Source organism: Microcaecilia unicolor, chromosome 13 (genome assembly GCF_901765095.1).
Source record: "Microcaecilia unicolor chromosome 13, aMicUni1.1, whole genome shotgun sequence".
Classification (NCBI taxonomy): Eukaryota; Metazoa; Chordata; class Amphibia; order Gymnophiona; family Siphonopidae; genus Microcaecilia; species Microcaecilia unicolor.
In genome coordinates, this window is record NC_044043.1 from 51242855 (window position 1) to 51263218 (window position 20364).

At 43.7% G+C, this 20364-nt stretch overlaps 1 protein-coding gene across 1 annotated transcript in view; it reads left to right on the top strand.

The window, feature by feature from the left end:
- The window catches only part of TEX14 (testis expressed 14, intercellular bridge forming factor), a 195500-nt gene that overhangs the window by 17466 nt on the left and 157670 nt on the right, over positions 1 to 20364 (top strand). The window contains exons 4-6 of the mRNA XM_030222131.1: positions 2867 to 3032; positions 5765 to 5901; positions 13067 to 13148. Of these exons, the coding sequence (XP_030077991.1) occupies positions 2867 to 3032; positions 5765 to 5901; positions 13067 to 13148 (385 nt within the window). The remainder of the gene's footprint in view (positions 1 to 2866; positions 3033 to 5764; positions 5902 to 13066; positions 13149 to 20364) is intronic.

Consider the following 20364-nt stretch of genomic DNA (forward strand, 5'->3'; position numbering starts at 1 on the left):
TCATGTCGATGGGCTCCACACCCAGGGACTGTGGTCCCTCCAGGAACAGGATCTGCAGATCAACCTCCTGGAGCTCCGACTGGTCTGGAACGCACTGAAGGCCTTCAGAGATCGGCTGTCCTACCAAATCATCCAAATTCGGACAGACAATCAGGTTGCAATGTATTACATCAACAAGCAGGGGGGCACCGGATCTCGCCCCCTGTGTCAGGAAGCCGTCGGGATGTGGCGTTGGGCCTGCCAGTTCGGCATGCTTCTCCAAGCCACATACCTGGCAGGCGTAAACAATGTCTGGCCGACAGACTGAGCAGAGTCATGCAACCGCACGAGTGGTTGCTCCATTCCAGAGTGGTACGCAAGATCTTCCGAGAGTGGGGCACTCCCTTGGTGGACCTTTTCGCCTCTCAGACCAACCACAAGCTGCCTCTGTTCTGTTCCAGACTACAGGCACACGGCAGACTAGCGTCGGATGCCTTTCTCCTCCATTGGGGGACCGGCCTCCTGTATGCTTATCCTCCCATACCTTTGGTGGGGAAGACCTTACTGAAGCTCAAGCAAGACCGCGGCACCATGATTCTGATAGCGCCTTTTTGGCCCCGTCAGATCTGGTTCCCTCTACTTCTGGAGTTGTCCTCCGAAGAACCGTGGAGATTGGAGTGTTTTCCGACTCTCATTTCGCAGAACGACGGAGCGCTTCTGCACCCCAACCTTCAGTCTCTGGCTCTCACGGCCTGGATGTTGAGGGCGTAGATTTTGCTTCGTTGGGTTTGTCTGAGGGTGTCTCCCGTGTCTTGCTTGCCTCTAGAAAGGATTCCAGTAAAAAGAGTTACTTTTTCAAGTGGAGGAGGTTTGTCGTTTGGTGTGAGAGCAAGGCCCTAGAACCTCGTTCTTGTCCTGCACAGAACCTGCTTGAATACCTTCTGCACTTATCAGAGTCTGGCCTCAAGACCAACTCATAGTAACATAGTAACATAGTAGATGATGGCAGAAAAAGACCTGCACGGTCCATCCAGTCTGCCCAACAAGATAACTCATATTTGCCGCTTTCTGTGTATACCCTACTTCGATCTGTACCTGTGCTCCTCAGGGCACAGACCGTATAAGTCTGCCCCGCACTATCCCCACCTCCCAACCACCGGCTCTGGCACAGGCACAGACCGTATAAGTCTGCCCAGTACTATCCTCACCTCCCCACCACCAGCCCTGCCTCCCAACCACCAGCTCTGGCACAGACCGTACAAGTCTGTCCAGCACTATCCCCGCCTCCCAACCACCAGTCCCGCTTCCCACCCACCGGCTCTGGCACAGACCGTATAAGTCTGCCCAGTCCTATCCCTGCCTCCCAACCACCAGCCCCGCCTCCTGATCTTGACTAAGCTCCTGAGGATCCATTCCTTCGGCACAGGATTCCTTTATGCTTAACTCAGTAAGGAATCACCTTAGTGCGATTAGTGCTTACCATTACCGTGTAGAGGGTAAAGCCATCTCTGGAGAGCCTTTAGTCGTTCGATTCATGAGAGGCTTGCTTTTGTCAAGGCCCCCTGTCAAGCCTCCTGCAGTGTCATGGGATCTCAACGTTGTCCTCACCCAGCTGATGAAACCTCCTTTTGAGCCACTGAATTCCTGCCATCTGAAGTACTTGACCTGGAAGGTCATTTTCTTGGTGGCAGTTACTTCAGCTCGTAGAGTCAGTGAGCTGCAAGCCCTGGTAGCTCATGCTCCTTATACTAAATTTCATCATAACAGAGTAGTACTCCGCACTCACCCTAAGTTCCTGCCAAAGGTGGTGTTGGAGTTCCATCTTAACCAGTCAATTGTCTTGCCAACATTCTTTCCCAGACCACATACCCGCCCTGCTGAACGTCAGTTGCACACATTGGACTGCAAGCGAGCGTTGGCCTTCTATCTGGAGCGGACACAGCCCCACAGACAGTCCGCCCAATTGTTTATTTCTTTCGACCCCAATAGGAAAGGGGTCGCTGTCGGGAAACGCACCATTTCCAATTGGCTAGCAGATTGCATTTCCTTCACTTACGCCCAGGCTGGGCTGGCTCTTGAGGGTCATGTCACGGCTCATAGTGTTAGAGCCATGGCAGCGTCAGTGGCCCACTTGAAGTCAGCCACTATTGAAGAGATTTGCAAGGCTGCGACGTGGTCATCTGTCCACACATTCACATCACATTACTGCCTCCAGCAGGATACCCGACGCGGCAGTCGGTTCGGGCAGTCGGTGCTGCAGAATCTGTTTGGGGTTTGAATCCAACTCCACTCTCCAGGGCCCGATTTATTCTGTTCAGGCTGCACTCTCAGTTAGTTGTTCTTCGTATATCAATTTCTGTTATGCCCTCGCCGTTGCGAGGTTCAATTGACCTGGGTTCTTGTTTTGAGTGAGCCTGAGAGCTAGGGATACCCCAGTCGTGAGAACAAGCAGCCTGCTTGTCCTCGGAGAAAGCGAATGATACATACCTGTAGCAAGTGTTCTCCGAGGACAGCAGGCTGATTGTTCTCACCTACCCTCCCTCCTCCCCTTTAGAGTTGAGTTTTTCCTCATTCTTTTGCTTGTCATTTAACTGAGCAGGAACGGTCGCGCCTGGGCGGGAAGACGGCCGCGCATGCGCGGTGGGCGTGCCCTGCGTGTGGGACCGCCCGCGAAGTTTTTGTTCCGGTTGGTGGGGGCTGCCGTGGATGTCAACCCAGTCGTGAGAACAATCAGCCTGCTGTCCTCGGAGAACACCTGCTACAGGTATGTATCATTCGCTATATCTTACATAATTATCAGTTATTTTTGTGGATTCCAAGACATCTTTTGCTTTATTTCTGCTTTAACTAATGAAAAGAGAATAAGCCTGCATGTCATATTTTGTAGCCGCTGTTATGATGGAAGTACGCCAGTTCATGCAGCAGCCTTTTCATGTAATCAGTGGATTCTCAGCAAGCTATTGGATGTAGGGGGTGATTTGCGGTTGCATGATAAAGATGGAAGAAGCCCACACACCTGGGCTATTACCGCTGGAAAGGAGCGCAGTGGGCCGGTATGTTTGTACTGTAGTCTTTTCTTTTGAAGGATCAGCAAAAACAATCTGTATATGAGCATTCAGGACTACATATGTTCATTCTTCAGACATCTTTATATTGGTCTCAGTATTTTAGGATTCTGGTTTTCTTCATAATTACTATGGCTTATAGAAGTGGTTTAGATATTAAAAGTATATCACAAGCATTTAAAGAACATCAGCCTCTGAATAGTAGTTATCAGGGCCGCCGAGAGGGGGGGCAGGGGGAAGGACCCGGTGCCGGGGTCAGGCCGCCGGCGCTGCAGTCCCCAGTCTCACCTGCCTGCCCTCGGCTCTGTCCGACACTGGGCCCCCTGCATTAAGATCGGCAGCGCCTCCACTCATTTGGAAAGGCAGATCGCCTCCCTTCGGGCCCTCCTTGTGTCCTGCCCTCGCGGAAACTGGAAGTTACATCAGACGAGGGTGGGACACAGTGAGGGAAGGCCTGAAGGGAGGAGATCTGCCTTTCCAAATGGAGCTGAGGCGCTGCCAATTGTAATGCAGGGGGCCTGGTGGTGGACGGAGCTGAGGGCAGGCAGGTGAGACCGGGGACTGCAGCGGTGGGGGGGGGGGGGGGGGGGGGCGTCCTTGCCCCAGGCCCGGCTTAGTCTCTCGGCGGCCCTGGTTATTTTTCCTGTCAACAAGCAAAATTTATAAGACACTCCAATGGGTAGCATCATTCAGTGACACAGTGAAGTTGCTTACCTATAACTTGGGTTCTTCATGGACAACAGGTATTAGCCATATGTTGGTGACATCATCTGATGGTGCTAAGTTCAGATATTTGCTCTCCACAAACTCAGAAAGGCCTAGAATGCTTTTCTGAGCATGTGCATCTTGCTCCTGCCTGTAGACCAAGGGTTCTCAACCCAGTCCTCAGTACATACCTAGCTAGTCACGTTCTCAGGGTACCTACAATGAATATGCATGAGATAGATTTGCATGCTCTACCTCCATTGTATGCAAATTTATCTTCATGCATATTCATTGTGGATATTCTGAAAACCTGACTAGCTAGGTGTGTCCTGAGGACTGGGTTGAGAACCCCTGATGTAGATTGAACTCTCTTGCCCTGTCGGTTGATTTCTTAGCGGTAGGCAGCTTTAGCTGAGAGGCAGTGTTGGGAGGGTTTGTATGGTTAAATAATCCTGCTTTCCATAATGAATTTTTTTTTACATGTAAGCAACTTTGCTTTCTCCATAGATCAACGGGATGTCAGCCACACATTGGTGGCTCTGGTCAAGAGTTGTGAAAAGGGGTACTGCTTAATGCTGTAGATGCCTTCTCCCTTTACTACCCTTAGATAATGTTGTAGTTGGCTGTCTTCTTTGAAATCAAATAGTACAGAACATAAGAATTGTCATACTGGGTCAGACAAAGGTCTCTCAAACTCAGCATCCTGCTTTCAATAGTGGCCAAGCCAAGTCAGAAGTACTTGGCAGAATCCCAAGAAGTACCAAGACTATGTTTCCAACACACACACACACACACACACACACACACACACACACACACTCTCAGTCTCTCACATACATTCTCTCTCACACACACACACACTCTCAGTCTCTCACATACATTCTCTCTCACACAAACACACACTCTCAGTCTCTCACATACATTCTCTCTCACACAAACACACACACACACTCTGTCTGGCTCTCTCTCTCTCTCACTCATTCTCTCTCACATACACACTCCATCTCTCACCCATACACACTCTCTCAAACATACACACTCCGAGGAAAGGGGGTCATGGAACATGCTGGGGAGGAGAGGGAGGGGGCATGGAACTCGGGAGGAGGGAGAGGGAGGAAGGGGGGCTTGCACCTCAGACGGTAGGGGGGCCTGGAACTAAGAGGGGAGGAGAGGGAGGGAGGGAGGGAAGGAGGGGGTCATGGAACTCGGAGCCCCACACACACACACTCACTGTCTGTCTCTCACATACACACTTTCTCACACTCTCTCTCTCTCTCTCACACACTCTCACTCCAGGGGTGTAGCCAGACAGCAGATTTTGGGTGGGCCTAGACAAGAAGTGGGTGGGCACAAGTGTTCTCTCCCCCTCCCCCACCAACTTAAAAAAATATCTCAGCTGGCAGGAAAATACTGCTCTCTACCTTGGCAGCCTGCTGCAGGCATGCGCTGAAAACTGAGCATGCGCAGTTGCCAGTATCGGCAGCTTAGGAAGCTCAGACTTCTGAAGTGGAGAGCAATGTTTTCAGCACCATCAGGAGGAGGTCTTCAGCTGGCTGAGCTTGGGATCCCCACCAGCTACCACTAAATGTGTGCTGCTGTTGGGTGGGCCTGAGCCCTAAGTAGGTGGGCCCCGGCCCACCCAGGCCCACCTGTGGCTTCGCCACTGTCTCACTCTCACACACACATACACTCTTGTCTCTCACACACTCTCTCTCTCTCTTACACAAACACACACTCTGTCTCTCTCTCACTCATTCTCTCTCTCACTCACTCACTCACACAAACACTCCATCTCTCACACACACTTTCTCTCTTACACACACAGTCTCTCTCTCTCTCTCTCTCTCAAACATACACACTCCGAGGAAAACCTTGCTAGCGCCCGTTTCATTTGTGTCAGAAACGGTCCTGTTTTACTAGTATACAAATAAAGTACCACTGCTGAAAGTTGGATTCATAGATTTTGTTTTTCTGTGTTTCTCAAATGTTAAAATGCACATTGTCTTACTTTTCAGATGTTAGAATTCATGCAGCGCTGTGCAGCATATATGCAGGCCCTTGTTCAGGGTTTTCCTTATGATCTGCTTAGAAAGGTTGATTCACCACAGATGCTCATAGCCAGCCCTTCTAAATTAGGACAGTTTTCTCAAGGGTAAGGTGATGCTTTAGAGCATTGTTTGACAGATACATTTGCTTATATAAAAGCTTATCCTAACAATATGTGTTTGAAAACAGAAATGTCCTTCTTATGGGAATCATCATCTCTGTCTTATATACACTTAAGTTTTTGGACATTTCACAGGACCCCATGATGTGATATATTTTTTTTGAGGGGGGGGGGGGTTCTCCAGGAAGTAGGCTGCATTTTCTGTGTGTAGAACGTCTTGTTTTTTGCACACTGCTTGAAACTGGGGAAAAAACAGAAGCATTCATGAGCCGATGAGAAAGGTGGTTCTGGTCATTCTAAAGGAAGCTCTTCTGGGGCTGAAGTTCCAATGTTAGAAAATTGTGTTTCTTGTAGCCATTACATCAACAGCAAAAAAAAAAGAGTAGGATGATCTGGCTCTTTCAATAACCCAGGGAGACGTACACTTTTTTTTTTGCTGCACTACTTTGACGTAGGAATTGAGGGTTCCGCCACCTTCTGTGGCTGCTCCTTGCCATTACAGCAACATACAGAATTAGTGAGTTGCAAGCATTAGCTCATTACTGACCATCTACATAACTTCACCAAAATATACAAAGGAAAAAAATATCACATGTATTTGGTTTGGTTGAAGAAGTATTTGCAAAGGTGGAAGGAAGAGAAAACAGCCAGCGTGGTTAAAAGGTGAAATGAAAGAGGCTATTACAACCAAAGGAATGTCCTTCAAAGAATGGAAAAAGGATCCAAATGAAGAAAATAAGCAACATAAACACTGGCAAGTCAGATTCAAAGCATTAATAAAGAAGGCTAAAAGAGAATATGAAGAGAAACTTGCTGCACAGGCTGAAACTCACAGGAACAACTTTTTAATCAGAAGTAGAAAGCCTGTGAGGGAACCCCTGACTTTGAAAATCTAACCAATAAAAGAATTAGGGCCCTGTTTACTAAGGCACACTAAACACTAGACACATCTATGCATTCCTATAGGTGACTTTAGCGTTTAGCATGTGCTAAAAATGCTAGCGCGCCCTTAGCGTAGCTTAGTAAACAGGGCCTTAGTCTTATCTGGTTCAATGTTGGAAAAAAAGACCAAATTCTATCTGCAGGAGATACCACCTTATCTGACATCGTTGAAGAAGACATATCAACCACCGCTGAAAGGTTGGGCTATATTAAGCCTCTTACTTTAACAATTTTGTCCGAAAAGTAGTTTGCTAAGGTAGAGGCAAAAGGACCAAAATGCTGGTTACACAAATCATCTCAATTAACAGAAAGAGCCCTAAAAATATTAAAAGTTGTCATGAAGATGATAATTCTCTATTTGAGAGAGAAATTAAATGTTTTCTCTTACGAGACTGGGCATCCAAATGGCAGATGACGTTTAACGTGAGCAAGTGCAAAGTGATGCATGTGGGAAAAAAGGAACCCAAACTATAGCTACATAATGCAAGGTTCTACATTAGGAGTCACTGACCAGGAAAGGAATCTAGGTGTCACTGTTGATGATATGTTAAAACCTTCTGCTCGGTATGTTGCGGCAGCTAAGAAAGCAAATAGAATGTTGAGTATTATTGGGAAAGGAATGGAAAACAAAAATGAGGATGTTATAATGCCTTTGTATCGCTCCACGGTGCTACCACATCTCGAATATTGTGTGCAATTCTGGTCACTGCATCTCAAAAAAGATATACAGTGGGGGAAATAAGTATTTGATCCCTTACTGATTTTGTAAGTTTGCCCACTGACAAAGACATGAGCAGCCCATAATTGAAGGGTAGGTTATTGGTAACAGTGAGAGATAGCACATCACAAATTAAATCCGGAAAATCACATTGTGGAAAGTATATGAATTTATTTGCATTCTGCAGAGGGAAATAAGTATTTGATCCCTCTGGCAAACAAGACCTAATACTTGGTGGCAAAACCCTTGTTGGCAAGCACAGCGGTCAGACGTCTTCTGTAGTTGATGATGAGGTTTGCACACATGTCAGGAGGAATTTTGGTCCACTCCTCTTTGCAGATCATCTCTAAATCATTAAGAGTTCTGGGCTGTCGCTTGGCAACTCGCAGCTTCAGCTCCCTCCATAAGTTTTCAATGGGATTAAGGTCTGGTGACTGGCTAGGCCACTCCATGACCCTAATGTGCTTCTTCCTGAGCCACTCCTTTGTTGCCTTGGCTGTATGTTTTGGGTCATTGTCGTGCTGGAAGACCCAGCCACGACCCATTTTTAAGGCCCTGGCGGAGGGAAGGAGGTTGTCACTCAGAATTGTACGGTACATGGCCCCATCCATTCTCCCATTGATGCGGTGAAGTAGTCCTGTGCCCTTAGCAGAGAAACACCCCCAAAACATAACATTTCCACCTCCATGCTTGACAGTGGGGACGGTGTTCTTTGGGTCATAGGCAGCATTTCTCTTCCTCCAAACACGGCGAGTTAAGTTCATGCCAAAGAGCTCAATTTTTGTCTCATCTGACCACAGCACCTTCTCCCAATCACTCTCGGCATCATCCAGGTGTTCACTGGCAAACTTCAGACGGGCCGTCACATGTGCCTTCCGGAGCAGGGGGACCTTGCAGGCACTGCAGGATTGCAATCCGTTATGTCGTAATGTGTTACCAATGGTTTTCGTGGTGACAGTGGTCCCAGCTGCCTTGAAATCATTGACAAGTTCCCCCCTTGTAGTTGTAGGCTGATTTCTAACCTTCCTCATGATCAAGGATACCCCACGAGGTGAGATTTTGCGTGGAGCCCCAGATCTTTGTCGATTGACAGTCATTTTGTACTTCTTCCATTTTCTTACTATGGCACCAACAGTTGTCTCCTTCTCGCCCAGCGTCTTACTGATGGTTTTGTAGCCCATTCCAGCCTTGTGCAGGTGTATGATCTTGTCCCTGACATCCTTAGACAGCTCCTTGCTCTTGGCCATTTTGTAGAGGTTAGAGTCTGACTGATTCACTGAGTCTGTGGACAGGTGTCTTTCATACAGGTGACCATTGCCGACAGCTGTCTGTCATGCAGGTAACGAGTTGATTTGGAGCATCTACCTGGTCTATAGGGGCCAGATCTCTTACTGGTTGGTGGGGGATCAAATACTTATTTCCCTCTGCAGAATGCAAATAAATTCATATACTTTCCACAATGTGATTTTCCGGATTTAATTTGTGATGTGCTATCTCTCACTGTTACCAATAACCTACCCTTCAATTATGGGCTGCTCATGTCTTTGTCAGTGGGCAAACTTACAAAATCAGCAAGGGATCAAATACTTATTTCCCCCACTGTAGTGGAATTAGAAAAGGTACAGAGAAGGGCAACAAAAATGATAAAAGGGGTGGAACGACTTCCCTATGAAGAAAGGTTAAAGCGGCTAGGGCTGTTCAGCTTGGAGAAAAGGCGGCTGAGGGGAGATATGATAGATGTATAAAATAATGAGTGGAATGGAATCAGAGAAAATATTTCTTTACTCAACGTGTAATTAAACTCTGGAATTTGTTGTCAGAGAATGTAGTAAAAGCAGTTAGCTTAACGGGGTTTAAAAAAGGTTTTGATAGATTCCTAAAAGAAAAGTCCATAAGCCATTATTAAAATGACTTGGGGGAAATTCACTGCTTATTTCTAGGATAAGCAGCTTAAAAAAATTGTACTGTTTTGGGATCTTGCCAGGTACTTGTGCCCTGGATTGGCCACTGTTGGAAACAGGATGCTGGGCTTAATGGACCTTTGGTATGTCCCAGTATGGCAGTACTTGCGTACTTTTCGTATGTTTACAAAATTTTCGGTAAATAAAGTTTGATTCTTTGTTTGCAGTCCATGTGATATTTTTCCCTTTATATATTAAAAATGAGATAGAGGGGAAAACACGAGACACATACTGGTTGATTAATATGAAAAACAGAAACTATTTTGGACATAAATTTTGTTTCAGTTCTAAAAAAACTACCTGATTTTTGTGTCTAGGAGTTCAAACAGAGTTTTAGTCCATCGTTGGAGAGACAAATTAAGATCCCATGATGATGTTGAGTGTTACACCAATTGGAAGTGGAAAGGAGGAAAGCCTGTAACTTTTCCAAGATGTTATACATATGGGGGGGAGTTCTATAAATGGTGCTCAAAAATCAACACCAAGTGCTATTCTATAAATGGCACTCCGAATTGAGTGCCCTTTGTAGAATAGCACTTAGAGCCGATTCCCGTGTGTAAAGATGAGCAGTGGTATTTACACCATCTAAAACCTAACGTAAATGCTGGTGCCCAACTCATGGCAATTTGGCACTTAAATGACCCTATTCTATAACACTGTGTGCAGATTTTTGGAACGCCTCTGACCTGCCCATGCCCCTCCCCTGACCACTTCCCTTTTTGAGTTGCACGCAATGGGATTTAGGTGCCTGGTGTTGTAGCGTGTATTCAGATCAATGCGCAAAACTAAATTAGTGCCTGTTAACTTCAATAATGTTAAGGTCAATAATTGATAGTTAATGGCTTGTTCGCCAATTTACATGTGCAACTTGTATCCGTGCTGAAATTTCAGCACCATTTATAGAATTTGGGGGACTCTGTGTCATTTGAAATTGGTGGGTCGCTGTCTGTACATTCAGCATGCAGTTTTGGAATATTCGTTTGCCAATAAGATCCATGAAATGAGGATTTTTTTTTGCTGATGGGGTATTCGAATAAGTTCTTGAACTTCATTTTTTATTTTCATTGCGACTTTCGATCACCAGGAAATGATGCAGGAGTTGCAGTTCTGGCTGTACTTTATACTTTGTTTGCAAAATTTTAAATGTTGCATGAGAAGAAAAGGGCGTAACCCAAATCTTCTTATGTTGATCTTGAACTGTCTTATGGACTGGAACAGCTACTATATCTTTAGTGGCGACTAAATATTTTAGAACTCCCAAATTTGGATCTGTTTTGTCATCTGCTGGGATGGAAAGCACCTTTGCAATTTTTTGTAAAAATGTTGGATAGGTTGTGTCTTCTGTGTTGAGACTCTTCTTGGCTTCGGCAGTGAGGAATCGGAGGGGAGATCAGGGGATCCTGCTGGAAATTGCATAGTCCTGAAAGATGATCACATTTATAATCTCCAACTATCTGAGGAAATGTTGAAGTCTAAATACAAAATAGCCTCCATTAAAAGTGAGATTAAGATAGATAAGGAATGTCACATTTGCTCAGGAGATACATATGCTGAGTTGCAAATTTCAGTTGTTCCCATGAAGAAGTCGATCTTGACCAATCTGAACCATATTTTTCTTTAAGGAACTCTCTTCAGAGTTCTGTAATGAATAGGTATGGTTGCGATGGAGATCAACCTGAAGAACCCCCTCTCATGAGAAGAGAGAGGTGGGGTTGGAGAACTGTAAGATCTTGTGCCTCTTACTGATTTGTCTTCTGAAGAAGATTTTCAGTGGCTCTGAGAATTTCTAGCACTGTGTATGTCTGGAGTGACTGTGCCTGTGTCTAGAGCTGTCCTGCTTTGGTACTGATGACATTACCTCTCTGCCAGTATCCCTAATAGAGGGAAATAAAAGATCCCTTGCACCAACAGATCTTTTTTTGTGACAAATTGATGTATGCTCTGATTGACAGGGCATCCCTCCTTGCCTTTTTTTTTTTGACCAAGTTTTTCCCTTCTTTGTTTGGTGCACCGAAGATGGGTCTTGGATGGAACTAACTGCACCATGTTTCCCCTTTTCTTTGCTTCAGAGAAGTGCAGTTAAGTGCCAAAGATGTACCATGGATAAGACAAATGGTGCCATGTACTTCAGCATGTTGTTGCTTCAGGAAGATGTGGCTAGCTGGTGCTGTTAAGATCAATTAGCTTGTTAGTAGTTTTTTGGAGACTTAATCAATTTTCTCCCTGCTTGGTCTCTATTTCAGTCAGCACTCCAGGAGCACTCAGCAGTGCAGTTTGATTCTCTGCCCTTTGACTAAGACTTGTGACTCATTGGAGATTTGTTTTCAATTTCTAAGAAATCCCTTAACTTTAACTCTGATTTTTCAAGCCCAGGGTGACTTTTGGGCATAAGCCAAACAGTTGCAAACTTCATGGAACGCTCCCATACTTCTGATACAATGATCACGGGAGTCTTTCACATTTAGGACAATATTTAAAGCCTGTTTTTTGTCCAGGCATGGTAAAACACAAGTCTTCTGTTGAATTCAATGATGATAAAAATTGAAGATATGGACAAATTAGAAATTTTTTCAGAAATGAATTGATTAGAGAAATCCACTGTACATTCAACCACTACTGTGGAAAAGTTTTTTAACTGATGAATTGGACTCTAATGGAGTGGAGGAGTGGCCTAGTGGTTAGAGTGGTGGACTTTGGTCCTGGAGAACTGGGTTCGATTCCCACTGCAGGCACAGGCAGCTCCTTGTGACTCTGGGCAAGTCACTTAACCCTCCATTGCCCCAGGTACAAATAAGTACCTGTATATAATATGTAAGCCGCATTGAACCTGCTATGAGTGGGAAAGCGCGGGGTACAAAATGTAATTTAAAAAATTGTGGTATATGACAGAGTGAGAATGCCCGCAGAAGCACAGAAACCTTTCTGGAAGTTTCTGTGCTTAAAGAATCCACTCTGGCTCGGCTCTGTCCATGTCAACCATGATACCTAGTAGTGTGACTGTATGATCCATGCTGTCCATTGAGAATAATAGTACTATGTGTAGATTGCTCATCCCTTTATGAAAGTTTGGAATATTATTTACTTATTGGTTATGTTTAGGTCTCTGTTCAAATAGTAAATTATTTTGCATTGGTAAAAAACAAATTTCTCTTAATTGAATTAGTGAACTGAAGCCAATTTGCATATTCACATTCTGTTAATGTGCATAAAGGAGATAATTTTATAAGCCTTTTTGTGCATAAAACAGTGTTTACTTGTGGTTCTATACAGTACACACATAGGTTCCAGGGGGCAGAGATTGGGTAGAACTGGCGTGGAGTTTGATAAACACCTGTATTATAAAATATGCATGTATCCGTGCAGGTATAACTTTTTGCTGGAGCTTTCAGGTAGGCAGTCTTATGGTGCAATAAATTACCTTTGTAAAATTGGTTTAACATATGCACTTATGTGCCTTTACAGGCTAGGCACCCTGTTATATAATTACCCTCAAAATATTCCTTTTTACATTTTTGTCATCAATGTTTAGAAATGCAGATAGTGCTTTGGGGAGATTTCTAAAATGTGGAATGATTTCATCAAAGAACAAATACAGATACGGCTATGGGAAGGTAAGAAAGATTATGACACTTCACCATTTTTGCAAAATTTCTGATTTAACTTTAAAACAATGAAGGACATATACAGCAGGACAGTAACAATGTAAAAAATACAGATAAATTATCCATATATTTACATGTATATTCATTGAAGATTGCTTATCTTTTTTGGTCTGATTTATACAGATAACCTGTATAAAGTTAGGACTGCTGCTTCTATATTCAGACTTTTATGCATAAGTTATACAGATAGGGCTAGATTCTATATTTGGTGCCTAAAAAATCAAGTTAAAAAAGTACACCTAGGCGTATTCTATAAATTTAGGCATACGTTTTAGAATAAGCTTAAATTTCCACGCAGATTATAGAATATGCTGAGCACCCATCCGCATGACTAAATTTAGGGGGTTGTTTACTAAAGCTTAGCTCGAGTTATCTGCAGCAGGGCCCATAGGAATAAAATGAACCGTGCTGCAGATAACTCGAGCTAAGCTTTAGTAAACAAGGGAGTTAGTCACAGGCAGTTATGCCAAGTAAAACTTAGTCTAAATCCAGATGCCTAAATTAGGTGCGTACCAGGTGTATTCTGTAACAACATGCATAGATTTGAGAAACGCCCATGGCCACCCCCCCTTTCAACAATGCAACTTAAAATTTGCGTGCGCATCACATTGCTGAATACGCTTAGACAGTTGTGCATATAAATTCTAATTCAAGCCATTTGGTGTCGGTAATTGCTTGTTCCTTAGCATCCCTCCGGACCGGACCAGGATTGGACTGTTGGGTTGTGCCCGCCTACCAGCAGGTGGAGACTGAGAAAAAACTCTGACTCTAGAGAGCCAATAGGAGCCCTGGCCATGTGACCTTAGCCTCAGTATTTTCTCAGTCTGCCAGCAGGTAGGAAGTGAGCCCATTAGTCTCTCTCTCTCTTTTTCTCTATAAGATATTACAGATATATTTATAATACTTTTTCTGTGCCTGGAATCGTAATTAGAGGCTTGACAGGGTTTCTTTTCTTTCTTTGACAGCCTCTGGGGTGTTAAACTCGGGTGTCTCAGGTCCACCCCCCTTCCTCCCCATCTCCCTGGCTTAGCAGGGAAGGGCCGTCCCTTTCTCTGGAAAGGTGTACCGTCTTTGGGAGAGGCAGCCACTTTTAATAGGCAGCTGTTTTTTAAAGAATTAAATCAAGTAAAAGAAAATTTAAAAAATTAATTCAAATGAAAGGAATTTAAAGGAAGTAGTTTTTGCTTTCCCCAGTCTTATAACGAGCAGGTAGCTCTTCTGTCTTATTCTGTTTGAAGAGTCTTTATTTTCTTTTCTGGCGGAGCTATTTAAAAAAAAAAAAAGTGAAAAGTCAGCGTCTGTGACTTTAATCGGCAGTTTTTTGTTATCTTTATTATTTTTCCTCTGCTATCCGGCGTTGTTAGCGGCGGTAGTTGTAAAAAAAAAAAAAGAGAGAGGCGCGAACTGTTAAGCGCGTGCTCGCTCTTGGACAGGTCTGTATAGCTTGGGAGCTGTATTGACGGTTCCTGTCGGGCCAGAGGCTAAACCATGTTTTGTGCGGCATCGGAGGTTATCTGTTTTTCAGCGGCACGGATTTCCTGCTTCTTCGTCGGTCTGGTCAGTGGTTTTCTCCCCCGAACTTTATTCTTCTCATTTTGGCGCGCTTGGCCGCCATTGTTTTGCCTGCAGCTGCAATTTCCCTTGACGCGGCAGTGTTTTTCTGCTTTTACTGTGTTTGGCTGTTTGTGCAATGGAAAGGAGATATTGTTTCTCCGGTAGTTGGGGCAATTGGTAGTATATTTTCCCCGCAATTAATTTTTACATGTATTTTTCAAGCTATTAAAAAAAAACAAAAAAAAAAAAAAACGAAATGTTACGATGCGAATGGCGCTCATTTTGTTTTTCCCTCTGTTTTTTCTCTGTCGGGGACTTTTTGGTTGCTAGCAATGTTGTGAATTAAAGTGCAGCTCAGTTGGCGATTTCTTTGTTCTTGGCAAGACTCCGATTCAAAGTGCAGCTGAGTCGGGAATTCTCTGTTTTAGACAATGGGGCGAATTAAATTATATCTCAGCTCCAAAATAACCAATTTCCTATTCCTTTCCCTTGTGTGTGATGTTTGGAGGAAAGGTCTTTGCTATTGTCTAGCGCAGTTTTTATGGAGGTCCAGTGTGTGTCACTCTGTGTCTTTCTCATTTCCTGGTGAATAGGACTACATTGTCTAATAGTCAATTAATTAGTACTTTACAAATCTGGCCATAATATCTTAGTTCCTTTCAAGCATTTCCCTTTATGGCTATGATGTTATACAGTGTTTTAAGAACTTAACAAACATTTTCTATGGCATAGGCTATCTGGTTCAGGTGCCATTGTTTGGTACTTTACAATGCTGGACATAAGATCTTAATTCCTTTCAGGAAATTTTCCTCCGTGGCTATGTTCTTATACAGTGTTTTAAGATCTTAACAAACGTTCTCTAGAGCCTAGGCTATATGGTTCAGATGCCATGTGCAATGAAATACATTGTCTGATACTCAATTGTTGCGTACTTTGCAATTCTAGACATAAGGTCTTACTTCCTTTCAGCAATTTTCTTTCATGGCTATGCGTTCTCTTTGGCATAGCAGATGACAGCTGCATAGGCTACATGGTTCAGATGGTTCTCATATTCTAGGAGACTCAGTCCTGTCTACCGAGCACCCAGTTTTCTCAGATGCTTTAGAAGGCATGTTTTATTCACGTCTTCTCTACTTTCCAACTGTCTTGGAGTTTCTCATGTGTTATCTTAGTTTTCTTCTAGGACTTACAAGATATATGTCCACTTAGGGAGTAAAGTTATCAGGTCAATTTGCATTTTCTCCCACTTAAGGATAGTGGGAGGTCCTCACGCCATCTACTTGTATTTTTGTTTCCTCTATCTATTCAGCCTGGGCACATGGTAAACATTCTGGTTTTGTCCAGTATGACCATCCATAACATCTGCTATCCCTTTCTCTTCCTTACAGATTTTAGGGTCTTGTTTCAAGCTTTCTTGACGTCAGGTACAGTCTTGTCTCCTGTGGCACAAATTCACCACCTTTTCCGTAATAGGTATTTTCAAAGTCTATTCTTTTTCATTTTCATTTTATTCTTCCTCTCTCCAGAGTTTTTTTCTCTTGGAAGGAGATTCACTCATTTTCTGTGCATTTTTTGCCATAAGGGCATAAGTGTTGCCATAATGGGAAAGGCCAAGAGTCCCCATCCTGTTTTCAGATGGGGTCAATCCAGATTGCAAATACCACATTCATATCTTGTGAGTGTGCATCTGTTCATCTCTGTACATCTCAGTGAGGAAGGAGGCATGACATGATACGAGGTTGGGGAGATCCGGTAAAATTAAAGGCCAGTGTGTCTCAGTCCACGCTCAACATATGGTGATCCTTTCATTTTCATTCTATATGTCCTCATTCCAGACCTTCCTTTCAATTGGAAGGGGATTCTTTCACTTCCTGTGCATTTTTGCTATTAGTATATGAGTATTGTCATACGGGGAAAGTCTAAGAGTCCATTAAGCCTAGCATCCTGTTCTCAGTTGTGGTCAATCCAGGTTGCAAGTACCACATTCATTTCTTATGGATGTGGGTCGGTACATCTTAGTACATCTCAGTATAGGAGGAGTAATGTCCGTGATACGAGGATGATAAGGTCCTCATTACCAGTTTTCTTGCCCTGCTCTTCGGTCTCGTGTCGGCTCCGCGCACTTTTTTCTTAAGTTATGGTCGTAGTAGCAGCGGCGCTCATGAAACTACGTCTCGTCATTTCATCCTTTCCATAGATGTCTGGTTCATTACAGACAGTCTTATTGGCAGAGTTGTCAGGTCAAGCAACGGGTGGTGCATTTCGGGCACTCCCTAGGTTATGGGGTGCATGTAGCCAGGTCTCTCATTTGAGCTCTCTTTTGAGCTCTCGTGTGATCTCATTAGATTTCATAGCATGTTTCTATTTTTCTCTCTTTGTTTAGTCAAGTTGGCGCAGACTGTTTTTGTGTTCTCTACAAGCGTCCCACTTTCTGTTTTCTCTGGATGTTCTTGGGCCTTCGGCCATTACCTTGCTCTATTTTGCAGAGTAAATTTTACTTTCTAGCTCCCAAGAAGGAATTTTTTCTTCATTCGCTTTGGAGTCTCGGTAGTCTTTTTTGGGCAGCTTTTCACTCTGTCAATTTCGTGACCATTGAAAAAAAAAAAAAAAAAAGAGTTCTCAGTGGATAGTACCTTAAGGGGAGGTCCCAGTTCTACAACTATTTCTTTTCGCTCTGACCTTCCATGTGCCTCGCTTACTCTCTTGCTAAAAAGACTTGTCAGCGGCAGAGATAGATGCCCTCTCGTATCCAGATATTTATCTCTGATGGAATCCCTCCGCTCAGTTGGCCTCTGTATTCTCACTAGTGCAGCACTTGGGTCTGGTGGTTGAGATTGAGCATTCTTCCTGCAGGTATGCCGGGAGCATATACACAGTGACCAGTTTTTTTATGGCTGCATCTGTGAAAATATATATGTATATTTATAGTTCTACTACATAAGTACATATGTAATTCCACACTGGGAAAAGCTCAAAGGTCCTATTGAGCCCACCTTTCGGTCCACAGCCAATCCAGACCATGAGCACCTGGCTAGATTCCTAAACGTACAAACATTCTATACATGTTGTTCCTGGAACTGTGTAGTGTTTTATGGACTTCTATATGTTTCTAACAGATGAAAGGTACTAACAAGTGTCTACTGTTGATTTATTCCCGTTTTCACTAATTGGGGTCTACGACAAGAGTCTCAGGTGATTGGCTTGCAGAGGCAACAGCTACAGATGATTCTTTCTCTCTCAGTTGAATTGCGCTCTGAGATATGTTTTTTTTTTTTTTTTTTTTCATGTTGGGTAACTGCAGCGGCTGTCAGTTTATTTGGACCTTCAGTCTAGTTTGCAGCAAGGATTTAGGTACCTTCTTCTTCTGCATAGTATTTAACTGCATTCTTGTTTTTACCTATTTAGCTTCTAGTGATCAGGTACTTTTTCACTGACAGGCTTTACATACTTCCAATCTGTTGCTAGGTCAGCAATAGTCTACAATATCTGGAGTATTGTACTTCAGGATTTCGGTTTCCACTTTCTCAGCTGAGGTAGATTCATTGCAGTTTTTTGTTGCCAGGCGGCTCTGCTTCTACCTTTGTCATTCTTCTTTCAGTCGTTTTTTCTCGATTCTCTCTGTCCTTTGCGCTGTAGGGGACAATATATAGCGGCCACTTGGTAGGGGACAATGTTCAGCGTCGCTTGGACTTTTCAGCTTCAGCTTTTTTGCTTTGTAGTCATTCTATTTAGTTTATTGGCGGTTCTTGGATTGTCAAGCTTTGGCTTCGTATTCATCCTAGTTTGGGTGTCTTCAGGGACTCTACCACATTCTCAATGTCTGTCCCTCCCGTAAGATTACTGCTTTGGTACTTCCCAACAGTCCAATCCTGGTCCGGTCCGGAGGGATGCTAAGGAAGGAAAAATTAGATCTTACCTGCTAATTTGCTTTCCTTTAGTCCCTCCGGACCGGACCAGGCCCCTCCCATGTTCTATCAACTCTTTAGATTCTTTTATTAAGTTTGGAAGTGTATTCGTTCCTTTACCACACGTGGAATGTTTAAAAAACAAAAACAAACAAAAAAAAAGACTTTGCGTGGTCCATACCACTTCTCTGGTGGTTGCTGGTGAGCTCGGTTGCTGGAATATATATAAAACCTTAATGGGTCATACCACTTCTCTGGTGAGAGTTGCAGGTGAGTTCAGTTGCTGGAATATATATAAAGCCTTAAATATGTCATACCACTTCTCTGGTGAGAGTTGCTGGTGAGTTCAGTTGCTGGAATATATATAAAGCCTTAAATATGTCATACCACTTCTCTGCCGAGAGTTGCTGGTGAGCTCAGTTGCTGGAATATATATATATAAAACCTTAATGGGTCATACCACTTCTTTGGTGAGAGTTGCTGGTGAGCTCAGTTGATGGAATATATATGAAACCTTAAGTGAGTCATACCACTTCTCTGGTGAGAGTTACTGGTGAGCTCTAATATGAATGGGCCATGCCACTTCCCTGGTGAGAGTTGCTGGCGAGCTCTAATACAAATGGGCCATACCACTTCTCTGGTGAGAGTTGCTGGTGAGCTCTAGTACTCGGTTTTGCCGAGGAATTTGTGGCTGCTAGGATTCCATACGGCACAGAAGTTCTTTCTTTCTTTCCTGCTTTGTTATTCAAATACTGAGGCTAAGGTCACATGGCCAGGGCTCCTATTGGCTCTCTAGAGTCAGAGTTTTTTCTCAGTCTCCACCTGCTGGTAGGCGGGCACAACCCAACAGTCCAATCCTGGTCCGGTCCGGAGGGACTAAAGGAAAGCAAATTAGCAGGTAAGATCTAATTTCTCCTTACGTAGCAGTTATTGGCTCTAATTGGTTTAACTAATTATGTTGTTCTTGCAAATCCAGCATACGACTGGATTTGCATGTGCAACTTAAGTTGCACTATATAGAATCCGGAGGTTAGTGGCTAAATATCACCACTGTCTAGATAACGTTTGCCCACCCCCCTTCCAGCAAGGCTCAATCTTCTTCAATTTATCCACATAGCATTTGTCTGTATGTCGATTTACATAGCCAAAAATTATCCATGTACAGGGGGCAGGAATTTGATTTGTGTTACACAGATAAGGCTGTCATTACCATGCACTAGAGTACTTTTAACGTACACTATTTATGGCAGATCCCGTTTTATAATGGGAAGTAGACCAGGCTGCCCAGGAACAACGCAGAGATTTTTAATGATGATAAAACATTTATTTCAGAGACTCGACACAGACCTGTGTTTTGGCAGTGAGCCTGCTTCAGGAGTCTATATTAAAAACAATAAAATCATAATAAAATTTGCATAATCAAATGGTGTCCCCATATAAAAAAACAAAGAATATCATCACATCAACTAGTGTGAGGACTCTGAAAGGAGTCCAGTTCTAGTCATGCTGAGACCAGGACGGGAAAAGGTTTTCCTTTGAAATATAATGATTCTTCTTCACTAATCCCTTCTAGACAATAATAACAGACTGGATCACGTCAGAGAAACTTGACCTACTCTTCATCACTGAAACCTGGATCCACGATCAGAAGGACCCTATCATCTTAAACCTATGTCCTCCAGGATACAAAATCACCTACTGGACCA